This window comes from Triticum aestivum, chromosome 1D, assembly GCF_018294505.1.
Source record: "Triticum aestivum cultivar Chinese Spring chromosome 1D, IWGSC CS RefSeq v2.1, whole genome shotgun sequence".
In the NCBI taxonomy this organism is placed as follows: domain Eukaryota; kingdom Viridiplantae; phylum Streptophyta; class Magnoliopsida; order Poales; family Poaceae; genus Triticum; species Triticum aestivum.
Window position 1 is genome coordinate 13,682,573 of NC_057796.1, and position 27,115 is coordinate 13,709,687.

Sequence of the window (27,115 nt, forward strand, 5' to 3'; positions counted from 1 at the left end):
ATGCTCCCCATGAATAAACATGCTAGTGATGTATCATATACTTGCATTCTCATTTTGTCTCCCCATCGTGTCATGCATAACAACTATTCTTCCATGATGGATGACATGTTCTTATACCATGCATCAAATTTCTTTGAGCGATGCTTATCTTGTGCTAACACTCACATGCACATACACATCATGATGGGTGATGTGTACATTTACCACGCACACACTTTCTTTGGTTTGCGTCTCTTTTGTGTAGGTACCCATGAATACTTGTCAACCTCGCAATCCCACGAGTTGACAGAACGAGCTCTAGAGAGCAACAATGACTTGGGATCCCTTGGAGTGTCTTTCCCACCGCTCTCTTCACGCAAAGACTTCGCGCATTTCTTCTACATGGCCCTCACTTGGCTATGGGTTATTGTCCATTACATATTATATTCCCATCTTGCCATGTTCACTTTGCATAATATGCTCATTCCTATGCCTTTGACATGCATTTGTGACCCATGCTTGGCATTACACATGATGATTGATTCTACTACTTGTATGTGTATTTGCAAGCTTGGTGGAGATATTGCTTGTTATTGCCATGTTCTACCTATGACCCATGCCTATGATGATACTATGATCTTGCTTTGTGTTCGTGCTTGCGATATGTCATGTGCATTGCCTATGCCTATTATTTGCTCACATGACATGATTGGCATGATTTCTTCTAGTATGTTGCATTTTCGCACTACTAGCTTGCACGACTTGGTTACTATGATTGCTTGCCTTGTTGCATCACCCATGATTCATACTTGCTCACTTCATGCGGTTGATGACAACCATATACATGCTTTGCACATGATTGTTATTGCTTCTTGTCATATATCTCCATGTGTTGCCTCTCTCATGCTAAATGATTTGCCATATATTGAGTGCAACAATGCTTTTAGTCTTGATAATGAGATTGCCCCCATAGCATTCTCGAATATATTTGGAGCTTTTGACATATTTCTTGTGAAGCATGCTTGTTTTACCTCTTTGCACCATACACCTAGTGTCATGAATATAGCCATTGTTGCATCTTATTATTCATGCACTTGTGCTTCTAACGGTTATGTGCAAGAGAAAAGAACCATCATGATGGATGATGTGTTTATCTACCATGCACATACGTTCTTTGTTTTGTTGTGTGCATGCGTAGGATACTTGGATTTCGTCTCGACTTCCACTTCACGTGAGTTGACCATTCGAGCTCTTGAGAGCGAACCACCTTCGATCACGACGCTTCTACATCGCACTTGCTTGTGTTTCGACATTGTGAAGAATGCACAAGGACACGCCTTCAAGGTGACATCTTTCTTGCGCATGGATATTGAGGATCATACTACTTGTGTTGCTTGCACCATGAGACTTATTGGTCATCTTGGACCACTTGATTGCGCACTTGTTAGAGATCTTGCTTTGACTTTCCATTTTCACACTTCCATGCATCATGAGACTTGTGCGTTGCATCCAATTCCTGGATTACTTGCTCCTATCACATGTTTGTTGCAACAATGTCATTCCTTCACATATGCCATGTCCCATTGATTGCTACATGCTTGCCTTGATTGCCTCACACATGATGAACAATTGCTCTTTCTATTGTGTTGAGTGCCACTCGATTTTCACTACACCCTATGCACATTATGCTTGGATTGTCTTGCACTTGACGCATGTGTTTAGTCATATCATCTTCTTGGGCGTTGTGAATGACTCTTATGCCTACCATAGACCATTCATTGAGAGCCTTATGCATTCTTGCTATAACATTGAGGTAGATGCTTGTTTACTTGTCCCACATATTAGCATCTTTACCTCACCTTTGCATGATTGTTTCCTCGATGCTTTTCCATGTGCCCAATTTATGTGCTTACATGCCATGCCACACTCCCTTGTCACACCATATGCTATGCTTGATGACGACACTTGTTTGGTGAATCACCTCTTGAATGCTTGGTGTTGCTCTAACGCTAACCGCATTTGTTTTTCCAAGTGTTTGTTCTACTTGCTCCTTTTGAAGGAATCACGAGATGGTGCGACATTGGACATTTCAAGCTTGACGATGATGAGTACTTGGTGGTTGTCCACTTCTACATGGCGACGCCCTCTCTTGAAGGAAATATTCCCTAGAGGCAATAATAAAGTTATTATTTATTTCCTTATTTTCATGATAAATGTTTATTATTCATGCTAGAATTGTATTAATCGAAAACGTGATACATGTGTGAATACATAGACAAACAGAGTGTCACTAGTATGCCTCTACTTGACTAGCTCGTTGATCAAAGATTGTTATGTTTCCTAACCATAGACATGAGTTGTCATTTGATTAACGGGATCACATCATTAGGAGAATGATGTGATTGACTTGACCCATTCCGTTAGCTTAGCACTTGATCGTTTAGTATTCTGCTATTGCTTTCTTCATGACTTATACATGTTCCCTATGACTATGAGATTATGCAACTCCCATTTACCGGAGGAACACTTTGTGTGCTACCAAACGTCACAACGTAACTGGGTGATTATAAAGGTGCTCTACAAGTGTCTCCGAAGGTACTTGTTGGGTTGGCATATTTCGAGATTAGGATTTGTCACTCCGATTGTCGGAGAGGTATCTCTGGGCCCACTCGGTAATACACATCACTATAAGCCTTGCAAGCATTGTAACTAATGAGTTAGTTGCGGGATGATGTGTTACGGAACGAGTAAAGAGACTTGCCGGTAACGAGATTGAACTAGACATTGAGATACCGACGATCGAATCTCGGGCAAGTAACATAACGATGACAAAGGAAACAACGTATGTTGTTATGCGGTTTGACTGATAAAGATCTTCGTAGAATATGTGGGAGCCAATATGAGCATGCAGGTTCCGCTATTGGTTATTGACCAGAGACGTGTCTCGGTCATGTCTACATAGTTCTCGAACCCGTAGGGTCCGCACGCTTAAAGTTCAGTGACGATTTATAATATGAGTTTATGTTTTTGATGTACCGAAGGTAGTTCGGAGTCCCGGATGAGATCGGGGACATGACGAGGAGTCTCGAAATGGTCGAGACATAAAGATCGATATATTGGACGACTATATTCGGACATCGGAAAGGTTCCGAGTGATTCGGATATTTTTCGGAGTGCCGGTGGAGTTACGGGAATATGGGAGTACATATGGGCCTTAGTGGGCTTTAAGGGAAAAAGAGGAGAAGCCACGAGGGCTGGCCGCGCGCCCCCCATGGGCCTAGTCCGAATTGGACTAGGGGAGGGGCTGCGCCCCCTCTTTCCTTCTCCTCCCCCTCTCCTTCCTTCCCCCTCCTAGTGGGACTAGGAAAGGGGAGTCCTACTCCCACTAGGAGGAGGACTCCTCCTCCTGGAGCGCCCTACAGGGCCGGCCGGCCTCCCCCCTTTGCTCCTTTATATACGGGGGCAGGGGCACCCCAAGACACACAAGTTGATCTATTGATCTCTCCCAGCCGTGTGCGGTGTCCCCCCTCCACCATATTCCACCTCGGTAATATCGTAGCGGTGCTTAGGCGAAGCCCTGCGTCGGTAGCATCATCAACACCCTTATCACGCCGTCGTGCTGACGGAACTCTCCCGCAAAGCTCTGCTGGATCAGAGTTCGTGGGACGTCATCGAGCTAAACGTGTGCTGAACTCGGAGGTGCCGTACGTTCGGTACTTGGATCGGTCGGATCATGAAGACGTACGACTACATCAACCGCGTTGTGCTAACGCTTCCGCTTTCGGTCTACGAGGGTACATGGACACACTCTCCCCTCTCGTTGCTATGCATCAGCATGATCTTGTGTGTGCGTAGGAATTTTTTTGAAATTACCACGTTCCCCAACAGTGGCATCCGAGCCAGGTTTTATGCGTAGATGTTATATGCATGAGTAGAACACAAGTGAGTTGTGGGCGATACAAGTCATACTGCTTACCAGCATGTCATACTTTGGTTCGGCGGTATTGTTGGATGAAGCGGCCCGGACCGACATTACGCGTACGCTTACGTGAGACTGGTTCTACCGACGTGCTTTGCACACAGGTGGCTGGCGGGTGTCAGTTTCTCCAACTTTAGTTGAACCGAGTGTGGCTACGCCCGGTCCTTGAGAAGGTTAAAATAGCACCAACTAGACGAACTATCGTTGTGGTTTTGATGCGTAGGTAAGAACGGTTCTTGCTCAGCCCGTAGCAGCCACGTAAAACTTGCAACAACAAAGTAGAGGACGTCTAAATTGTTTTTTCAGGGCATGTCGTGATGTGATATGGTCAAGGCATGATGCTATATTTTATTGTATGAGATGATCATGTTTTGTAACCGAGTTATCGGCAACTGGCAGGAGCCATATGGTTGTCACTTTATTGTATGCAATGCAATCGCCCTGTAATTGCTTTACTTTATCACTAACCGGTAGCGATAGTCGTAGAAGCAATAGTTGGCGAGACAACAACGATGCTACGATGGAGATCAAGGTGTCGCGCCGGTGACGATGGTGATCATGATGGTGCTTCGGAGATGGAGATCACAAGCACAAGATGATGATGGCCATATCATATCACTTATATTGATTGCATGTGATGTTTATCTTTTATGCATCTTATTTTGCTAAGATCGACGGTAGCATTATAAGATGATCTCTCACTAAATTTCAAGGTATAAGTGTTCTCCCTGAGTATGCACCATTGCGAAAGTTCTTCGTGCTGAGACACCACGTGATGATCGGGTGTGATAGGCTCTACGTTCAAATACAACGGGTGCAAGACAGTTTTGCACACGCGGAATACTCAGGTTAAACTTGACGAGCCTAGCATATGCAGATATGGCCTCGGAACACTGAGACCGAAAGGTCGAGCGTGAATCATATAGCAGATATGATCAACATAGTGATGTTCACCATTGAAAACTACTCCATCTCACATGATGATCGGACATGGTTTAGTTGATTTGGATCACGTGATCACTTAGATGATTAGAGGGATGTCTATCTAAGTGGGAGTTCTTAAGTAATATGATTAATTGAACTTAAATTTATCATGAACTTAGTCCTGGTAGTTTAGCATATCTATGTTGTAGATCAATAGCTCGCGTTTAGCTCCCCTGTTTTATTTTGATATGTTCCTAGAGAAAACTAAGTTGAAAGATGTTAGTAGCAATGATGCGGACTTGGTCTGTGATCTGAGGATTAACCTCATTGCCGCACAGAAGTATTATGTCCTTAATGCACCGCTAGGTGACAGAACTATTGCAGGAGCAGATGCAGACGTTATGAATGTTTGACAAAAGCTCGGTATGATGACTACTTGATAGTTTAGTGCACCATGCTTTACGGCTTAGAATCGGGGCTTCAAAGACGTTTTTGAAACGCCACGGAGCATATGAGATGTTCCAAGAGTTGAAATTGGTATTTCATACTCATGCCCGTGTCGAGAGGTATGAGACCTCTGACAGTACTTTGCCTAAAAGATGGAGGAGAATAGCTCAACCAGTGAGCATGTGCTCAGATTGTCTGGGTACTACAATTGCTTGAATCAAGTGGGAGTTAATCTTTCAGATAATATAGTAATTGACAAAATTCTCTAGTCACTATCACCAAGTTACTAGAACTTCGTGATGAACTATAATATGCAAGGGATGACGAAAGTAATTCCCGAGCTCTTTGCGATGCTGAGATCGGTGAAGGTAGAAATCAAGAAAGAGCATCAAGTGTTGATGGTTAACAAGATCACTAGTTTCAAGAAAAGGGCAAAGGAAAAGAAGGGGAACTTCAAGAAGAACGGCAAGCAAGTTGCTGCTCAAGTGAAGAAGCCCAAGTTTGGACCTAAGCCTGAGATTGAGTGTTTCTACTACAAAAGAACTGGTCACAGGAAGTGGAACTACCCCAAATAATTGGCGGATAAGAAGGATGGCAAAGTGAACAAAAGTATATTTGATATACATGTTACTGATGTGTACTTTACTAGTGTTTATAGCAACCCCTCGGTATTTGATACTAGTTTAGTTGCTAAGATTAGTAACTCGAAACGGGAGTTGCAGAATGAACAGAGACTAGTTAAGGGTGAAGTGACGATGTGAGTTGGAAGTGGTTCCAAGATTGATATGATCATCATCGCACACTCCCTATACTTTCGGGATTAGTGTTGAACCTAAATAAGTGTTATTTGGTGTTTTGCGCTGAGCATGAATATGATTATCATGTTTATTGCAATACGGTTATTCATTTAAGTTAAGAGAATAATTGTTGTTCTGTTTACATGAATAAAACCTACTATGGTTATACACCCAATGAAAATGGTTCGTTGGATCTCGATCGTAGTGATACACATATTCATAATATTGAAGCCAAAAGATGCAAAGTTAATAATGATAGTGCAACTTATTTGTGGCACTGCTGTTTAGGTCATATTGGTGTAAAGCGCATGAAGAAACTCCATCCTGATGGGCTTTTGGAATCACTTGATGCTTGCGAACCATGCCTCTTGGGCAAGATGACTAAAACGCCGTTCTCCGGAACAATGGAGCGAGCAACAGATTTGTTGGAAATCATACATACTGATGTGTGTGGTCCGATGAATATTGAGGCTCGCGGAAGGTATCGTTATTTTCTGACCTTCACAGATGATTTGAGCAGATATGGGTATATCTACTTGATGAAACATAAGTCTGAGACATTTGAAAAGTTCATATAATTTCAGAGTGAAGTGAAAAATCGTCGTAACAAGAAATTAAAGTTTCTATGATCTGATCGCGGAGACGAATATTTGAGTTACGAGTTTGGTCCTCAATTAAAACAATGTGGAATAGTTTCACAAATTCATGCCACCTGGAACACCACAACATAATGGTGTGTCCGAACGTCATAACCGTACTTTTTTGGATATAGTGCAATCTATGATGTTTCTTACCGATTTACCACTATCGTTTTGGGGCTATGCATTAGAGACAACTGCATTCACGTTAAAAAGGGCACCATCTAAATCCGTTGAGACGACACCGTATGAACTATGGTTTAGCAAGAAACCTAAGCTGTCGTTTCTTAAAGTTTGGGGTTGCGATGCTTATGTGAAAAAGTTTTCATCCTGATAAGCTCAAACCCAAATCGGAGAATTGTGTCTTCATAGGATACCCAAAGGAGACAGTTGGGTACACCTTCTATCACAGATCCGAAGGCAAGACATTTGTTGCTAAGAATGGATCCTTTCCAGAGAAGTAATTTCTCTCGAAAGAAGTGAGTGGGAGGAAAGTAGAACTTGATGAAGTAACTGTACCCGCTCCCTTATTGAAAAGTAGTTCATCACAGAAACCAGTTCGTGTGGCACCTACACCAATTAGTGAGGAAGTTAATGATGATGATCATGAAACTTCAGATCAAGTTACTACCGAACCTCATGGGTCAACCAGAGTACGTTCCGCACCAGAGTGGTACGGTAATCCTATTCTAGAGTTCATGTTACTTGACCATGACGAACCTACGAACTATGAGGAAGCGATGATGAGCCCAGATTCCGCGAAATGGCTTGAGGCCATGAAATCTAAGATGGGATCCATGTATGAGAACAAAGTGTGGACTTTGATTGACTTGCCCGATGATCGGCAAGCCATAGAAAATAAATGGATCTTCAAGAGGAAGACGGACGCTGATAGTAATGTTACTATCTACAAGGCTAGACTTGTCAAAAAAGGTTTTGACAAAGTTCAAGGGGTTGACTACGATGAGACTTTCTCACTCGTAGCGATGCTTAAGACTGTCTGAATCATGTTAGCAGTTGCCACAATTTTATGAAATCTGGCAAATGGATGTCAAAACTACATTCCTTAAGGGTTTTCTTAAAGAAGAGTTGTATATGATACAACCAGAAGGTTTTGTCGATCCTAAAGGTGCTAACAAAGTGAGCAAGCTCCAGTGATCCATCTATGGACTGGTGCAAGCATCTCCGAGTTGGAATATACGCTTTGATGAGTTGATCAAAACATATAGTTTTATACAGACTTGCGGTGAAGCCTGTATTTACAAGAAAGTGAGTGGGAGCACTACAGCATTTCTGATAAGTATATGTGAATGACATATTGTTGATCGGAAATAATGTAGAATTTTCTGTAAAGCATAAAGGAGTATTTGAAAGGAGTTTTTCAAAGAAAGACCTCGGTGAAGCTACTTACATATTGAGCATCAAGATCTATAGAGATAGATCAAGACGCTTGATAAGTTTTTTCAATGATTACATACCTTGACAAGATTTTGAAGTAGTTCAAAATGGAACAGTCAAAGAAAGAGTTCTTACCTGTGTTACAAGGTGTGAAATTGAGTAAGACTCAAAGCCCGACCACGGCAGAAGATAGAAAGAGAATGAAAGTCATTCACTATGCCTCAGCCATAGGTTCTATGAAGTATGCCATGCTGTGTACCAGATGTATTGTGTACTTCACTAAGAGTTTGGCAAGGGAGTACAATAGTGATCTAGGAGTAGATCACTGGACATCGGTCAAAATTATCCTTAGCGGTATAAGGATATGTTTCTCGATTATGGAGGTGACAAAAGGTTCGTCGTAAAGAGTTACGTCGATGCAAGCTTTGACACCAATCTGGATGACTCTAAGTCTCGATCTAGATACATATTAAAAGTGAGAGCAATTAGCTAGAGTAGCTCCGTGCAGAGCATTGTTGACATAGAAATTTGCAAAATACATACGGATCTGAATATGGCAGACCCGTTGACTAAACTTCTCTCACAAGCAAAACATGATCACACCTTAGTACTCTTTGGGTGTTAATCACATAGCGATGTGAACTAGATTATTGACTCTAGTAAACCCTTTGGGTGTTGATCACATGACGATGTGAACTATGGGTGTTAATCACATGATGATGTGAACTACTGATATTAAATCACATGGCGATTGATCTAGATTATTGACTCTAGTGCAAGTGGGAGACTGAAGGAAATATGCCCTACAGGCAATAATAAAGTTATTATTTATTTCTTTATTTTCATGATAAATGTTTATTATTCATGCTAGAATTGTATTAATCGGAAACGTGATACATGTGTGAATACATAGACAAATAGAGTGTCACTAGTATGCCTCTACTTGACTAGCTCGTTGATCAAAGATGGTTATGTTTCCTAACCATAGACATGAGTTGTCATTTGATTAACGGGATCACATCATTAGGAGAATGATGTGATTGACTTGACCCATTCTATTAGCTTAGCACTTGATCGTTTAGTATTCTGCTATTGCTTTCTTCATGACTTATACATGTTCCTATGACTATGAGATTATGCAACTCCCATTTACCGGAGGAACACTTTATGTGCTACCAAACGTCACAACGTAACTGGGTGATTATAAAGGTGCTCTACAGGTGTCTTCGAAGGTACTTGTTGGGTTGGCGTATTCGAGATTAGGATTTGTCACTCCGATTGTCGGAGAGGTATCTGTGGGCCCACTCGGTAATACACATCACTATAAGCCTTGCAAGCATTGTAACTAATGAGTTAGTTGCGGGATGATGTGTTACGGAACGAGTAAAGAGACTTGCCGGTAACGAGATTGAACTAGGCATTCAGATACCGACGATCGAATCTCGGGCAAGTAACATACCGATGACAAAGGGAACAACGTATGTTGTTATGCGGTTTGACCGATAAAGATCTTCGTAGAATATGTGGGAGCCAATATGAGCATGCAGGTTCCGCTATTGGTTATTGACCAGAGACGTGTCTCGGTCATGTCTACATAGTTCTCGAACCCGTAGGGTCCGCACACTTAAAGTTCGGTGACGATTTATAATATGAGTTTATGTGTTTTGATGTACCGAAGGTAGTTCGGAGTCCCGGATGAGATCGGGGACATGACGAGGAGTCTCGAAATGGTCGAGACGTAAAGATCGATATATTGGACGACTATATTCGGACATCGGAAATGTTCCGACTGATTCGGGTATTTTTCGGAGTGCCGGTGGAGTTACGGGAATATGGGAGTACATATGGGCCTTAGTGGGTTTAAGGGAAAAAGAGGAGAAGTCACGAGGGCTGGCCGCGGCGCCCCCATGGGCCTAGTCCAAATTGGACTAGGGGAGGGGCTGCGCCCCCTCTTTCCTTCTCCTCCCCCTCTCCTTCCTTCCCCCTCCTAGTGGGACTAGGAAAGGGGAGTCCTACTCCCACTAGGAGGAGGACTCCTCCTCCTGGAGCGCCCTACAGGGCCGGCCGGCCTCCCCCCTTTGCTCCTTTATATACGGGGGCAGGGGCACCCCAAGACACACAAGTTGATCTATTGATCTCTCCCAGCCGTGTGCGGTGTCCCCCCTCCACCATATTCCACCTCGGTAATATCGTAGCAGTGCTTAGGCGAAGCCCTGCGTCGGTAGCATCATCAACACCCTTATCACGCCGTCGTGCTGACGGAACTCTCCTGCAAAGCTCTGCTGGATCAGAGTTCGTGGGACGTCATCGAGCTAAACGTGTGCTGAACTCGGAGGTGCCGTACGTTCGGTACTTGGATCGGTCGGATCATGAAGACGTACGACTACATCAACCGCGTTGTGCTAACGCTTCCGCTTTCGGTCTACGAGGGTACATGGACACACTCTCCCCTCTCGTTGCTATGCATCAGCATGATCTTGTGTGTGCGTAGGAAATTTTTTGAAATTACCACGTTCCCCAACATCTCTTTCCCATGGTGATGAAGATCATGATCCGTGGACGGATCTCTCCCAAGGGGGGGGGAGATGATGCGAAGCATCCCCCGCTCATCCCCATGGACTCTACTACAACTCGTCAAGCACCTCGAGGGCCAATGACAAGAGCACGTGCACGCACCATCGAAACCGAGGTCACTTCTTTCCTCTCCGAGTTTCCTCTGGATTCACTTGAGAATGGGATTCTACCTCAAAGAGACGCATTGTGTTTTCTTAGGTACTTCGGAGATGATCGCGAGGAAGCATGGAGGGATCACCAAGTTCACCTGAAGATTCAAGCACGCACGAAGTCTCTCGGGAAGGAGAAGAAGGAAGAAGGAAACGTGAAGAGGGAGAAGCCCTGTGCACCCCGGGTGCCCGGCCCTGCTGCTGGGAGCAGCTCAGCCCGCCTGGGTGCCCGGGCCACCAACCCCGGGTGCCCGACCCCCTTCGCCGCCCGCCTGGTGCCACCCCGGGTGCCCGGGCCTTGGACCCCCGGGTGCCCTCCTCCCTACAGCCACCAGCGGCCACCCCGGGTGCCCGGGCCTAGGACCCCCGGGTGCCCGGTCCTCCTACAGCCGGCGCCCCTGACCGGTCCGGGTGTCCGGCCGGTTTGCCCCCGGGTGCCCGGTCCACTCCGAGGGCCTGCGTGCCTCTTTGGGTTTTTACCCATGTATCACCCCTCCTCCTCTTATTATTCCCCTTCCCTAGCTCATTTAGAGGATAGCAAAGTATTGGATAGACAAAGAGAGAGTTTTGCTCATCTTCCTCCCATGGAGATCATGACCTCCTAAGGGAGAAGATCCTCTTGTGGATATCAAGACCCCATCTAGAGAAGGATCCCCATCATAGGATCATCAAGACTTCTCTCCTCATAGGATTGGGATGAACTAGTACCTTGTATCTTTCCTTTGTTGTCCTTGGATTCATTGTGACCTCTTGTGTGTTCTTGGATCGAGCATATGTGTGATTGGATCTAGTCAATTTGAGTGTTTTCCCTCTCTTGTGTTCTTCGTGTTCTTGGGGATTTTCCCTCCAATTCGTAAAAGATCTCCATCTAGGGTTCCACCCTACAGCAATAGGGCCAATGGCCTCGTCAGGGAAGGATCCGAAGAATCTTTATTTAACACCGCCATCGTCGCCACCGAAGCCAAGACAATGAACAGTCTAAAAAACTAGACTACGAGGGAGTAAAAACGATTCAAATGTGTGGATCCGGTGACCCACTCACCACTTACGACCGAGGTCGCCGGCGGGAGGGGGGAACCGCCGGAGAACGGCGCTAGAAAATTGGAGCCCCTGGCGACGGCTAGTGTTGGAGCCGCCAGGGACGAGAGGAAAGGCATATGTTGTTGTTCATTTGAAATGTCTAAAAAGACTTACATATTTAGGAACGGAGGGAGTACATTCTTGGTCTAAAAAATTATACTCTTACGAATTACGTACTATTCAGTATGTGATAATATACGAACATAATTTAATTCCCTGAGAAAAAGAACATAATTTGATTTTACCTGTAAAGAAAGAAAATAACTAAAAGTGCAACAGTAACCGCATGATGATCCCCCACTCGTCTTCCCAGAGTTCACGACCTACTCATTGTAAAAAAATGCTACTGTACCCAATGGATAAATGAAGGTTGCCACCTAGCCAAACACATGCCCCGTCGTCTCCCACTCGTCAATGTCGCCACTTCACACCAAGGCCATGCCTCCGTTCTCCTCCACCACGCCAATGTCGCCACTCCGCCTCCGCCTCCGCGCCCGCCACTCCTCCTCCACCTCGCATCCCTCACGCAGCTGGGATCCCCACGCCGCCTTCGCCGCCGCCACGGAGCGTGCGCGCTCCGGCAACCTCACCCCGGAGGACGCACATAACCTGTTCGACGAATTGCTGCGGCAGGGCAATCCTGTCCTGGAGCGCCCCCTCAACAACCTTCTCGCCGCCCTCGCCCGCGCTCCGGCGTCCGCGGCGTGCAGTGATGGCCCTGCACTCGCAGTCAACCTCTTCAGCCGCATATCCCAAGGCGCCCGCCGACGTGTGGCGCACCCAACGGCCTACACCTACGGCATCCTCATGGACTGTTGCTGCCGCGCACACCGCCTCGATCTGGCGTTTGCTTTCTTCGGCCGTCTCCTCAGGACGGGACTTAAGGCAGGCGTCATTCAAGTTTGCACTCTTCTCAAGGGCCTCTGCCGCGCAAAGCGGGCAGATGAGGCTCTCGACGTGCTGCTTCACAGGATGCCTGAGCTGGGCTGCACTCCCTATGTGGTGGCGTATAACACCGTCATCCATGGCTTCTTTAGGGAAGGCCAAGTAGGCAAGGCGTGCAATCTATTCCATGAAATGAGGCAGCAGGGCGTTACACCTGATGTTGTGACATATAACTCGGTTATTGATGCGTTGTGCAAGGCCAAAGCAATGGACAAGGCAGAGTATTTCCTTGGTCAGATGGTTGATGATGGTGTCGTACCTGATAATGTGACATATAATAGCCTCATCCATGGATATTCCTCTTCAGGCCACTGGAAGGAGGCTGTTAGGGTATTCAAAGAGATGACAAGTCGGAGGGTTACACCAGATGTGCATACTTACAACATGTTTATGACCTTTCTTTGCAAACATGGAAGAAGCAAGGAAGCTGCAGGAATTTTTGATACCATGGCTATGAAGGGCCTGAAACCTGACAACGTTTCATATGCTATTCTCCTTCATGGGTATGCCACCGAAGGATGCTTAGTTGATATGATTAATCTCTTCAATGCAATGGAAAGAGACTGCATTCTACCTGACTGTCATATCTTCAGCATACTGATTAATGCATATGCTAAATCTGGGAAGCTTGATAAGGCTATGCTTATCTTCAATGAAATGCAGAAACAAGGACTGAGTCCAGATGCATTCACATATTCAACCGTAATACATGCATTTTGCAAAAAGGGTAGGTTGGATGATGCTGTGATAAAGTTTAATCAGATGATTGATACAGGAGTACGACCGGACACGGCTGTTTATAGTTCCCTAATCCAGGGATTTTGTATACATGGCGATTTGGTGAAAGCAAAGGAATATGTTACTGAAATGATGAAGAAAGGTATGCTTCCTCCTGATATTAAGTTCTTCCATTCAATCATGCAGAACCTATGCACAGAAGGAAGGGTAATAGAAGCACAAGATATCCTTGACCTGATGGTACACACAGGTGAGAGGCCTAATGTTGTCACATTTAGTGTACTTGTCGGTGGATACTGCCTAGTCCGCAAGATGGCAGATGCATCGAAAGTATTTGATGATATGGTGTCATATGGTTTAGAACCGTGTAACATTATGTATGGTATACTTATTAATGGCTATTGCAAAAATAGAAGGATTGATGACGGGCTTATTCGGTTCAAAGAGATGCTGCACAAGGGACTTAAACCTACAACTTTTAATTATAACGTCATACTGAATGGATTATTTCTGGCTGGACGAACTGTTGCTGCAAAAGAGAAGTTTGATGAGATGGTTGAATCTGGAGTAAGTGTGTGCATTGATACATACTCTATAGTTCTTGGTGGACTTTGTAGAAATGGCTGCAGTAGCGAAGCGATCACCCTGTTCCGAAAATTAAGCGCAATGAATGTGAAATTTGATATTACAATTGTCAATACCATTATTGGTGCCTTCTACAGGGTCGAGAGAAACCAAGAGGCTAAGGATTTGTTTGCTGCTATTCCAGCCAATGGCTTGGTTCCTAATTCTGTTACCTACACCATAATGATGACAAATCTTATAAAAGAAGGTTCAGTGGAAGAAGCTGACAATCTTTTTTTATCGATGGAGAATAGCGGCTGTAGTGCCAACTCTTATCTGTTAAATCATGTCATCAGAAGGTTACTGCAAAAAGGAGAGATAGTCAAGGCTGGAAATTATATGTCTAAAGTTGATGTAAAGAGCTACTCACTTGAAGCTAAAACTGTTTCACTGCTGATCTCTCTGTTTTCAAGGGAAGGGAAATATAGAGACCACATCAAATTGCTCCCTACAAAGTATCAGTTTCTGGAAGAACCAGCCACAGTTGAATAGTTGGTACATCACATGGGAGAGTGTCAGTCGGCCGAGCCGTTCACTCTTGCCAGGATCCTTAGCCTGGCCTCACATGGAATTGAGTCGACCAACCCCTGGCGGTTTCAGGTGGCCCCATTGAAGATGCAATCATTTCTCGGCCAGTGTACCCCTTGTCAGTGCCTGCGTGCCCCTTGTGTCTGGTCTAAGAAGGAATTTGAAGAAGCTGAGCAGGATCCGGAGCTTGACCGGCTTGAGATCTACGCCGTCTAAGCCAAATTGAGGTTAGATAACCATAACATGGTACTAGAGAGGTGTTTTGTTGACTGTTGTGATGGCTCTTGATGATCTGGTTAGGATGATTTGTGAAGAGGCAGCATGCAGAAGTCTGAATAATATCTGCTTGTGTTGTTATTTTTGCAGCTTCCAGTCTTCTTTTCACGTACAAGTTATATGGATCCAGCTGTAGTAGCAGCCTGTACGTTATGTTTTTGTATATGCTGGCATTGATTATGAGGTGTACAGGTTTAGTTTGGTGTCGGGCTCCAATTTTCTTTGGTTTTGATGATCGGTGCAGCACCATGTTGAGTTTAACCCTGCAACTTTTCTTACCTAGATCATGCTGGTGTTAAGGCTGGGAATCACAATATCAATGGCCTCAACACGTTTTTAGCAGTTGAATTAAAGATACTCTGTCTTATTGCACAAACTGACGCAGATCAATGTTCAGCCCGTAATTTTCATTGACTGTCAGCATGTTCCTTTTTTATTCATTACTCTCACGGCGGTATGACTATAATAAGGTTATATGGCTGATGCATTTTGAGCTTCTCTGTTCCTTGGGACAGAACAGAGCTGATAAATTATCTATTCTTTTTGGCTTTGGTAGTATGAACAGAAAGCAGGCAGTAATAAACTGATACTATTTTTTTAATGAAATGGGGTCATTATTATTACCCATTTTATCCAACAATAGTGTGCCCTAAAATTACAAATTGGTTCATTCATCTCATACCTTTTTTTGAGAGAGTCGAATTTTGGTGAGCTTTGCCATGGTTTTCTCCTTTGTTTCTTGGTACATTTTGTTACTATAGAACAATTGGTGTGCTTCTTTTCTTTTAGTTGTACGTTGTAGAAATGTTCCTTCTTTATTCAGTACTCTGTATATCACGGCGGTATGACTATAATAAGAATATATGGTTGATGCATTTTGAACTTCTCTGTTCCTTGGGATAAAGCTGATAAATTCTCTATTTCTTTTGGCTTTGGTAGTATGGACAGAAAGCAGGCAGTACTATTTTGTTAGTGAAACAGGGTCCTTTTTATTATCTATTTATCCAGCAATAGTGTGCCGTAAAATTATAGATCGGTTCATTCATCTCATATCTTTTTTTGAGACAGAGTGATGGATTTCGGTGAGCTTCACCATGGTTTTCTCCTCTGTTCCTTTGGTACAGAGTTGTTCCTTGGTACATTTTGTTACTATAGAACCACGAAACCTGTTTATTTTGTTATATTCTTTGTCTAATTTATTTTCTGTTACCAGGGCTCAAGTTCAGCATTTTCTTTTATCTTCTTCCTTCCTCATAATTTTTCATTTACACGCTGAGCAGTGAAGGTCTTGGACCTGAAATTCCTGCACTAATTTAGCAGAACCATTCTTCGAGAAACACTCCAGAAATGGTTTCTCTTGCGTCTGAATCATACTTTCTCTGAACAAACAGGCGTGACACATGCATGGAAAGATCCCCAAGAAACGTTGCACGTTTGGGTATATATAATGTCTATGAATACTGTTTTATTAACAAGAATTTGGTAAGTATTTCAAGAGTAATTTGAAAAATGTATATGTAAAAAGCATTTATTACTTTCCGAAAACTTCAGGGGAGAAATCTCGCATCTAAGTGTAAAACCACACTATGAATTTACAAAATTCAGGGAAATTCTTTTGGACCTGAGCTGTACAGAAGAGAAAATGGCAAATAATTTTGCCTTTTTATTGTGCAGCTATCAAATGAATACATTTCCTATTAATATTTTGCAGATCCAGAGTGTGCTCCCACATATACTGGGAACTATGCGCCACGTTTCCATAAGGTCCGACATGGTCCTTGGCTTGAAGTATCCGAAGTCCCTGAGAGCATCTCGTCAGTTACTCCGGATTTGAGTGCGACGATGGCCTCGGCGTAACACAGTAGACTATCTCATTCTTCTTCTTGAGGAAGCATGTCCAGTACTTATAATGGAAAATGTGCAAACTTATCGGGGAATTCGGTTTTGCCTGGTAGTTTGATTTTTGTTCCCCCAAGCCGGACTGGAGGCTGTTATAGTCATTATTCAGACTAGCAAGGGCCCGTTCGTTGCAGCGGGAGAAAAAAATCATAATCTCCAATGACGATGACCATATTTTGTTCACATCTCATCGCATGTTTTGGAAATTTGTTCACAATGCAAGAAAATGTTTCTTCTTTAAAATTTATTCAAAAATTGAAGCAATGTTCAAATTTTCGAAAAAATTATGGTTGTCAAAAAACATGTTATATAGTCACAAAGACTTAGAAGCATTACTGTTAACTGCATATCTTCGATCATTTGTGAACATTTTTAAAAATCATGAACATTTTCTAGTATTTACAAATATTTTTGTATAAAAGTTGTGAACATATTTTATGTTGCGAATGGTTTTTAAGCATTCTCTTTTGAATCGACGAACAATTCTAGAATAGACGATTTTTTTTCGAAATTAGTGGATTTTTTTAAAAATTCATGAACATTTTTTGAAATTCATGCGCATTTTATGAATGAGCAAACATTTTATGAATCAATAAACTCATTTCTAATTCACTAACTATTTTTAAAAAATTTAGGACATTTTCTAAATGCATGAACATTTTTTGAATTAGCAAACTTTTTTTAATTTCATTTATAATTTTTAATACACGGATTGTTTTAAAAATGGCAGACTATTTTTTATTTTACGAACATTTTTTTAGAAAAATCAGCATTTTTCGAATTCACAAACATTGTATGTTTTCTTGAACATTTGATTTGAAAATTCTCAGTTCTTATAAATTTCAAATGTTTTTTGAGTTCCAAATTATTTAAAGTAGAAGAAAACAAAAGTGGAACAGAAAAAAACGAAACTAAAAAAGGTGCGCGCGCATGGGCTGGCCCAAATGGGCGCGCTGTGTTTTCTCTAACGGGCAGCGTAGTATGGGAGGTCTCTATGTTTGGGCCGGCCTAGGCAGGGATTCCCTGCAAAACATTTTTTGTCACTTATAAGTGGCATTAGTGGGTAATACTTTGTAACTTTGGGGGCAATTTAAATGACGTACCGCCAGAAGCAATAGCCCATTTATTATTAGGGGTAGATTGTGCCGTTAGTCGACCTAAGTGTTGGCCTCGGCAATGACCCGGCAGTTTGCATGCTTGTGGATCTGCAGAAGCAATATTGCTCGGAGGCTTTGTTCTTGTCGGAGACGCACCTGGATGATTATCCGGCAGATTGTTTAAGGCGAAGGATGAAGATGGATCTAAAAATAGTAAATCCAAGTGATGGTAGAAAGGGAGGAGTATTAATGTTCTGGAGGAAAGAATTGAATATAACTCAACTATATTCCCATCCAAATTATATAGATGTGAAAATTGATGAAGGTGATAACAAAATCTGGAGGCTGACCGGTATGTATGGGGAGTTCTGATGGGATAGGAAATACAAAACTTGGGAGTACTTTAGAAGTCTTCAAGCGCAACATAATTTGCCTTGGGTAGTGATCGATCGGGGATATGAATGAGATACTTTATAATCATGAGAAGGAAGGAGGGAATCCACGACTGCGAGGTTACATGGAGGCATTCCGGGATACTCTTGATTCATGTGATTTGCACGACATTGGTTTTGAAGGTGAAACTTATACGTGGCAACGAAGACAAATCCGTGAAAGATTGGACAGGGCAGTAGCAAACACACATTGGATGAATATGATGAACGGAGCCACCCTTACCAATCTGCCTTTTAGTCGGTCCGATCACCGACCGCTGCTATTGATAACGGATCAAGCTAGCCAGTTACATGGAGTTGCTAGTCCTGTGAAGAGATTCGAGGCAAAGTGGCTAGCTGAGCAAGAATTTGAATCAGTGGTGCGAGATGCATGGCGGGATTCTGTAGCAAATGCACCGACGTCCGACGTAAATAATAGATTAATGTACTTGCATGCTAAGCTCCATGAATGGGACAAGAGCGTATTGAAAAAACCCAAAAGGAAGCTCAGGAAAGCACAGCGGGAACTAGACCAGGTGATGTCGGGTCCAATGGATGATGATAGTGACCATCAGCGGAGGAATCTTGCATGTCTGATTGAACAGTTGCTAGAGCAGGAAGAAACCTATTGGGCACAACGTTCCACAGCCACTTGGCTCTGTAAAGGTGATAGAAACACGTCGTTTTTTCATGGTTTCGCTTCGGCCAGAAGCAAAAGAAATTTTATTAAAAGACTAAAGACTGAAGCCGGTGATGTTAGAATATCTGTACGTATATATGGTATACGTATAAACCGTATATACATTAGGGATAGAGTTGGCGTCCGTGTTGTAATCTCGGTTGGTTAGGTTGTTGTGATCGATCCTTATCCCTGTATAGATGACTTGGGGATCGATTATGTAACCCTAACCTATGACTATATAAACACGCAACGCGTCTCTGCTAGGCATACGCTTAACCGCACTTTTACATGGTATTCAGAGCCTACCTCCTCTAAAAAGCACATCCTCTCAAGCATGTCTTCCTCGAGCTCTGCCGCCGCCACCACAACCACGCTCATCCCGATCGCCGACAGGCTTCACCGCTCCAACTTCCTTGTATGGCGTGCGCAGGCTCTGGCGGCCATTCGTGGCGCGCAGCTCATCTCCTACCTCGACCCAGATCGGCAGGAGCCAACACCCAAGCTTGCCGATAAGGACGTCAAGCCCACTGATGTGCCGAACCCAGCATATGAGATCGCCAAGGCCCAGGACTCCCAGGTTTTGAGCTTTCTCTTTAGTTCCGTCTCACCTCCTGTGATGGTTCAGGTCGCGCACTGTACCTCGGTAGCAGCAGCATGGACTGCGATCAGAGAGATGTTCATCTCCCAAACTCAAGCACAAGTCGTGAACACAAGGCTTGCCTTGTCCATGACCAAGAAGGGCAACTCCACAGTTGCAGAATATTCGGGCGCATGAAGGCGCTCAGTGATGAGATGGCCTCAGCCGGGAAACCTCTCGGCGACGACGACATGGTCTCCTACATCCTTGCGGGGCTTGACTACGACTACATGTCGTTTGTCTCCTCGATCTGTGCCAGAACCAATCCCATCAAGGTCAGCGAGCTCTACTCCCAGCTTATCAGCTTCGAAAGCAGACTCGCCATGTTCGAGGGCGGCAACTTGTCCTCCCACTCCTCTGCCAATGCCGCTACTCGCGGCCGTGGCGGACCTGGTCGTGGTGGTGGCCGTGGCGGTGGCCGCAATGGAGGCGGCCGTGGCAACAGCGGCGGCGGCCGCGGCCAAGGCCATGGTGGCCGTGGCAATGGAGGAGGCCACAACGACCTCCCAGAAGTCTTCTGCCAGATCTGCTCCAAGCCCAACCACACCGCCATGGAGTGCTATCGTCGCTTCAACATCGCCTTCACCAAGGACAAATCTGCAAGCACCGTCACCAACTCCTCTTCATATGGCGTCGACACCAACTGGTACGTCGACACTGGGGCTACAGAACACATCACCGGCGAACTGGACAAGCTGACGATGAGGGAGAAGTACACCGGCCATGACCAAGTGAACATGCCAAACGGTGCAGGTATGAAAATCAGCCATATTAGTCAAGCCTATATTCGTACTCCTACTCGCAATCTTCATCTCAAAAACGTCTTGCATGTACCACACACCACCAAAAACTTGATATCTGCTCACCGCTTTATCTCGTGATAATCAGACCTTCCTTGAAACTCATCCGTATTTCTTTTTTATTAAGGACAAGGAAACGAAGAAAACTCTTCTTCACGGCAGATGTAGGGGTGGCCTCTATCCCCTCTCATCATCATCAGCTCCTTTGAGTGCGGGCAGGCAAGCTTTTGGCGTCACCAAGATTTCTCCATCAAGGTGGCACAATCGATTAGGTCATCCGGCGTCAACAATCGTTCAACATGTCCTTAGGAAGAATAAAATTCCGTTTTCAAGTAGTGAGTTGAATAAAGAGGGAGTGTGTGATGCTTGTCAAATGGGCAAGAGCCATCAACTCCCCTATCCAAATTCCAATAGTGTTTCGAATGCTCCTTTAGAGCTAGTATTTTCTGATGTATGGGGGCCTGCCCGTGATTCCATTAATAGAAAAAACTATTATGTGAGCTTTATTGATGATTTCAGCAAGTTTACCTGGATTTATATTCTTAAGCATAAGTCTGAAGTCTTTAAAGTGTTTCATGAATATCAAGCACTTGTTGAAAGACTGTTTGATCGTAAAATCATCACCATGCAAACCGACTAGGGTGGTGAATATGAACGATTAAATTCCTTTTTTTGTCAAATAGGCATCACACACCACGTTTCATGCCCTCACGCCCATCAACAAAATGGGTCTGCCAAAAGAAAGCATCGTCACATTGTTGACGTTGGCCTTTCACTTCTGGCTCATGCTTCAATGCCCTTGAAATTCTGGGATGAAGCGTTTATAGCTGCCACATATCTCATAAATCGTACTCCTAGCGAAGTCATCAACGTTCAAACTCCTCTAGAAAGATTGTTTCATGAACAACCAAACTATCATGCTCTCCGTACTTTTGGTTGTGCCTGTTGGCCAAATCTCCGACCCTATAATGCTAGGAAACTTGAATTTCGATCCAAACAATGTGTATTTCTTGGATATAGTAATCTTCATAAAGGGTTTAAGTGCCTTGACATTGCTGCTGGACGAGTTTATATCTCTCGGGACGTTGTTTTTGATGAAACAGTGTTCCCTTTTGCTTCCTTAAATCCAAATGCCGGAGCCCTACTCAGATCCGAAGTTCTCCTTTCTGAAAATCCTACTTCTGATCATGGGGGCGAATGTATGGCTGATCCATCGGTTGATTTTCATGCATTAAATCCTGCTATAAACTTTGGTGGAAATCCTGTTTTTGGCCATGATTTTATGCAGCAAGAGACAGGCACAGAACACGAAAATGATTCAGGGGCTGGCGGTGGAGATCCCGATGATGATTTGTCCTCTACCGCACCAGATAACGAGGTCAGTGGCACCGCTCCTGGAGGCGACAGCGCGTCGCCCAATCGCGCAACCGCGTCAGGGCCCACAGACGGCAGCGGGCCAGCGCACTCAGCCACAGGAGGGCCCAGCGGTGGTGCGGCGGCCTCCCCAAGCCGCCAGATGGCGCAGCCCTCTCCACATACCAGCGGGCCAACGGAGGAGAACCAGGTGGCCCAACGGGTGCTACGGGCTGAAACCGAGGCGCAGAGGATCTGCGTTGGATCAGGCGCACCTACCTCGGCTGCAGCTGCCTCCGACAGCATCTGTCTTGGATCCAGCGCGTCTGCTGCGGGATCCGGTGTGGCTGCAGCGTCCTCTCCGGGATCAATTCTAGGGCTTGCAACTAAATTTATATTCTTGGTCTGAATAAAGTTTTACTTTCACAAATTATATGGTTTGAATAAATCCATATGAGACCATAATTTAATACCTTCAAAAAAAAATCTACATATAGCTGAACGTTGCCACCTAGCACAACATGGAAAAAGCATTAGCCCGTCTCGCCTCCCGCTCCGAGTACAGGACCTACCTACACACCAAGGCCATGCCTCGCTTCTCCTCAACCACGCCAATGGCGCCACCCCGCCTCCTCCTCCGACTCGGTGCCCGCCACTCCTCCTCCACCTCTCATCCCTCACGCATCTGGGATCCCCACGCCGCCTTCGCCGCCGCCGCAGACCGCGCGCGCTCTGGCAACCTCACCCCGGAGGACGCACACCACCTGTTCGACGAATTGCTGCGGCAGGGCAATCCTGTCCAGGAGCGTCCCTTGAATAACTTTCTGGCTGCCCTCGCCCGCGCGCCCGCGTCTGCATCCTGCAGTGATTGCCCCGCCCTGGCCGTTGCCCTCTTCGGCCGCATATCCCAAGGCGCCGGACGACGGGTGGCGCAGCCAACGGCCTGCACCTACGGCATCCTCATGGACTGCTGCTGCCGCGCACACCGCCTCGATCTGGCGTTCGCTTTCTTCGCCCGTCTCCTCAGGACGGGACTTAAGGCAGACCAAGTCGTCTTCAGCACCCTCCTGAAGGGCCTTTGCCACGCAAAGCGGGCAGATGAGGCTCTGGACGTGCTGCTTGACAGGATGCCTGAGCTGGGCTGCACCCCTGACGTGGTGGCGTATAACACGGTCATCCATGGCTTCTTTAGGGAAGGCCAAGTAGGCAAGGCGTGCGATCTGTTCCATGAAATGGCGCAGCAGGGCGTTACACCTGATGTGGTGACATATAACTCGGTTATTGATGCGCTGTGCAAGGCCAAAGCAATGGACAAGGCAGAGTATTTCCTTGGTCAGATGGTTGATAGTGGTGTCGTACCTAATAATGTGACATATAATAGCCTCATCCATGGATATTCCTCTTCAGGCCATTCAAAGGAGGCGGTCAGGGTGCTGAAAAAAATGACAAGTCAGGGTATTATACCAGATGTTTTTACTTGCAACTCGCTCATGGCCTCCCTTTGCAACAACAGAAAAAGCAAAGAAGCTGCAGAAATTTTTCACTCCATGGCCATGAAGGGCCTGAAACCTGACATCGTCTCGTACAGTACTCTGCTTCACGGGTATGCCACCGAAGGATGCTTAGTTGATATGACTAATCTCTTCAATTCGATGACTAGAGATGGTATTCGGCCTGACTGTCACACTTTGAACATACTGATTAATGCATATGCTAAATCTGGCATGATGGATGAGGCTATGCTTATATTTAAAGGAATGCGGAAACAAGGAGTGAGTCCAGATCTAGTCACCTATTCAACCTTAATACATGCATTCTGCAGAAATGGTAGGTTGGACGATGCTGTGATAAAGTTTAATCAGATGATTGATACAGGAGTACGACCGGATGCATCTGTTTATTGTTCCCTAATCCAGGGTTTTTGTACACATGGCGATTTGGTGAAATCAAAGGAATTGGTTACTGAAATGAGGAACAAAGGTATGCGCCCTCCTGATATTAAGGTCTTCCATTCGGCGATGCAGAACCTATGCACGGAAGGAAGGGTAACAAAAGCACGGGATATCCTTGACTTGATGGTGCACATAGGTATGAGGCCTGATGTTTTCACATTTAGTTTACTGATCGGTGGATACTGCTTAGTCTGGAAGATGGAGGATGCATCAAAAATATTTGATGATATGGTGTCATATGGTCTAGAACCGTCTAATATTACATATGGTATACTTATTAATGGCTATTGCAAAAACAAAAGGATTGACGATGGGCTGATTCTATTCAAAACAATGTTGCACAAGGGACTTAAACCTACAACTTTTAATTATAACATCATACTGGATGGATTATTTCTGGCTGGACGAACAGTTGCTGCAAAAGAGAAGTTTAATGAGATGGTTGAATCTGGAGTAAGTGTGTGCATTGATACATGCTCTATAGTTCTTGGTGGACTTTGTAAAAATAGCTGCAGTAGCGAAGCGATCACCCTGTTCCAGAAATTAAGCACAATGAATGTGAAATTTGATATTACAGTTGTCAATATCATTATTGGTGCATTCTACAGGGTCAAGAGAAACCAAGAGGCTAAGGATTTGTTTGCTGCTATACTAGCCAATGGCTTGGTTCCTAATGCTGTTACCTACACCATAATGATGACAAATCTTATAAAAGAAGGTTCAGTGGAAGAAGCTGACTATCTTTTCTTATCGATGGAGAAAAGCGGCTGTACTGCCAACTCATGCATGTTAAATCATATCATCAGAAGGTTACTGGAAAAAGGAGAGATAGTCAAGGCTGGAAATTATATGTCTAAAGTTGATGCAAAGAGCTTTTCACTTGAAGCTAAAACTGTTTCACTGCTGATCTCTCTGTTTTCAAGGAAAGGGAAATATAGAGAACACATCAAATTGCTGCCTACAAAGTATCAGTTTCTGGAAGAAGCCACAGTTGAATAGTTGGTACATGATATCTGAAATTTTAACTTGTATCGTTTGCCATGGGTCCATCTGCTTGTACAACAAATGCATTTTCTGTATGTAAATAGGAAGTCAGTTTCGAACAAGCTATCAGGATGATGCAAAGAGTACAATTCAGTTGCACCACCAATAAAAAGACAGAACTAGGCCTGCCAAAACAAAACCAAATCAAAACTCAAACAGAAGGAGCAAGATTGTTTTTTGAAGCTGTACAGTCTGCTAGCAAAACACCTACGGGAGACCGTCAGGCGGGGCATGTATTGGCTGGCGTCTAAGCGCCTTTGTTCCTTCCAGCATCCATGGCTTAGCCTCACATGAAATCGAGTCAACCAATTCCTGTCGGTTTTGGGTGGCTCCATTGAAGATGCAATCATTTTCAGCCGCCAGATATGCATGGTCAGATTAATTAGCGAGAGTGCCCCTTTTGTCTGGTTGGAGAAAGATTTCGAAGAAGCTGAGCAGCAACAGGAGCTTGACCGACTTGTTCTCACCGAAGCCAGTTTGAGGTTAGTTAATCATGGTCCTAGAGAGGTGTTTTGTTGACTGTTGAGGCGTAATATGTTACATGCCAAGCTCTTGATGATTAGGGCGACCTGTGAAGCACGCAAATTAACCTCTGAATTATTTTTGCAGCTTCTAGTCATTTTGCCAAGCTTGCCTAGTTATTTTTGCAGCTTCTAGTCATTTTGCCAAGCTTGCCTAGTTATTTTTGCAGCTTCTAGTCATTTTTCCATGTACAGGTTTTATGGATCCAGATGTGGTAGTCTGTATGTGATGGCATTTAATATGAGGTCTAGAGGTTTAGTTAAGGATCGGTCTGCAAATTTTTGGTTTTGATCGAGGCAGCACCATGTTTAGTTTAACCTGTAACTTGGCTTACCTTGATCATGCTGGTGTTATCGCTGGGAATCACAATATCGATGGCCTCATTGTTTTCTTTTACATTGAATTAAACATACTCTGTGTTGTCGTTGAAACTGACGCTGAACAATGTTCACAATTAATATAGCTCTGTTGGCTATTTTCATTAACTGTCAACATGTTCCTTTTTTGAAAAGTAGCCTGGTCAATTGTCATTCAATAATCAATACTCTGCATATCATGATGGTAAGACACAAGGATATGGGTGATGGATTTGAGCTTCTTTGCCATGGTTCAAACTGTGCAGTCTGGGTTATGCTTTGTAGTAATGTTCTTTTTGGCTTTGGTAGTATGAGCAGAAAGCAGGCATGAATGAACTGATATGTGGTACTATATTATGTTAATGAAATCTGGTTGTGGTTGTTGTTGTTTTTGTAATTATTATTATTATTATCATCCCTTTTCTCGAACAAAAAGTGTGCTGCTCAATCATAGGTCAGTCATTCATCTTGCCTCTTTTTCCAGGGGGCGGAGTCTGATGGATTTTGGTGAGCTTCGCCATGGTTTTCTCTTCTGTTCCTTGGTGCAGGGCCTGATGGAATTATGCTGAACTGTAACATTTAATTACTACAAAACAGTTTTTTTTGTAGTTGTTCGTTGTATAACCACGGAATCCCATTATCTTATTATATTCATTGTCTTTTTTTCTTATGTTACCTGAGCTCAAGTTCAGCCTGTTCTTTTTTCCTCATAATAGTTCATTACTCACTGAGAAGTGAAGGTCTTAGACCTGATTTTTTTTGTACTAATTTCCGAAGCAGAACTGTTCTTTGAGACACACTCCAAAAAATGGATTCCGCAGCTGCATGCACATGTTTGTCTTGGACCTGAATCGTATTTGCTCTGAATAAATCAATAAGCTGGCGCGACTGATACAGTGATCTGCATATTACAATTTGAAATTAGTGTTAACCGCTTGGAACAATAACATGCATGGAAAGATCCCCAAGAAACATTAGACATGTTGGTTCTGTATATGTCCATGAATACTACTTTATGAACAAGAATTTGATATGTACTATTTTGTTAAACAAATTGGAGAAAAACTATTTGGTAAATACTTTCTCAAAAAATTGGTAAATACTATTTCGTAAGCAAAAAATTGGCTTCCGAGCTTAATTCATCTTTTTATTTTGGGAAAAAAATATTTTAAAACTTTTACATTTTTTTTCAAAAACTTGGGAGTGGAGCGATCTCACAGGCAAATGCCTACTGTAACATACATGGAAACGTGGAAAGATCCCCCA

General features: G+C 44.0%; 2 protein-coding genes and 1 pseudogene across 2 annotated transcripts; all 3 read left to right on the forward strand.

The window, feature by feature from the left end:
- Nucleotides 1–12,376: 12,376 nt before the first annotated feature.
- Nucleotides 12,377–15,496, forward strand: LOC123179971 (protein Rf1, mitochondrial). Its single transcript, XM_044591909.1, has one exon. It carries the CDS (start codon nt 12,380–12,382, stop codon nt 14,762–14,764), a length of 2,385 nt encoding a protein of 794 aa, XP_044447844.1. The 5' UTR covers nt 12,377–12,379; the 3' UTR covers nt 14,765–15,496.
- Nucleotides 15,497–19,995: 4,499 nt separating this feature from the next.
- Nucleotides 19,996–20,134, forward strand: LOC123183802 (uncharacterized; annotated as a pseudogene).
- Nucleotides 20,135–22,496: 2,362 nt separating this feature from the next.
- On the forward strand, nt 22,497–26,643 carry LOC123157036 (protein Rf1, mitochondrial). Its single transcript, XM_044575265.1, has 2 exons — nt 22,497–25,453; nt 26,334–26,643. The coding sequence occupies exon 1, from the start codon at nt 22,497–22,499 to the stop codon at nt 24,924–24,926; it is 2,430 nt and encodes an 809-aa protein (XP_044431200.1). The 3' UTR covers nt 24,927–25,453; nt 26,334–26,643.
- The last annotated feature ends 472 nt before the right edge of the window (nt 26,644–27,115 follow it).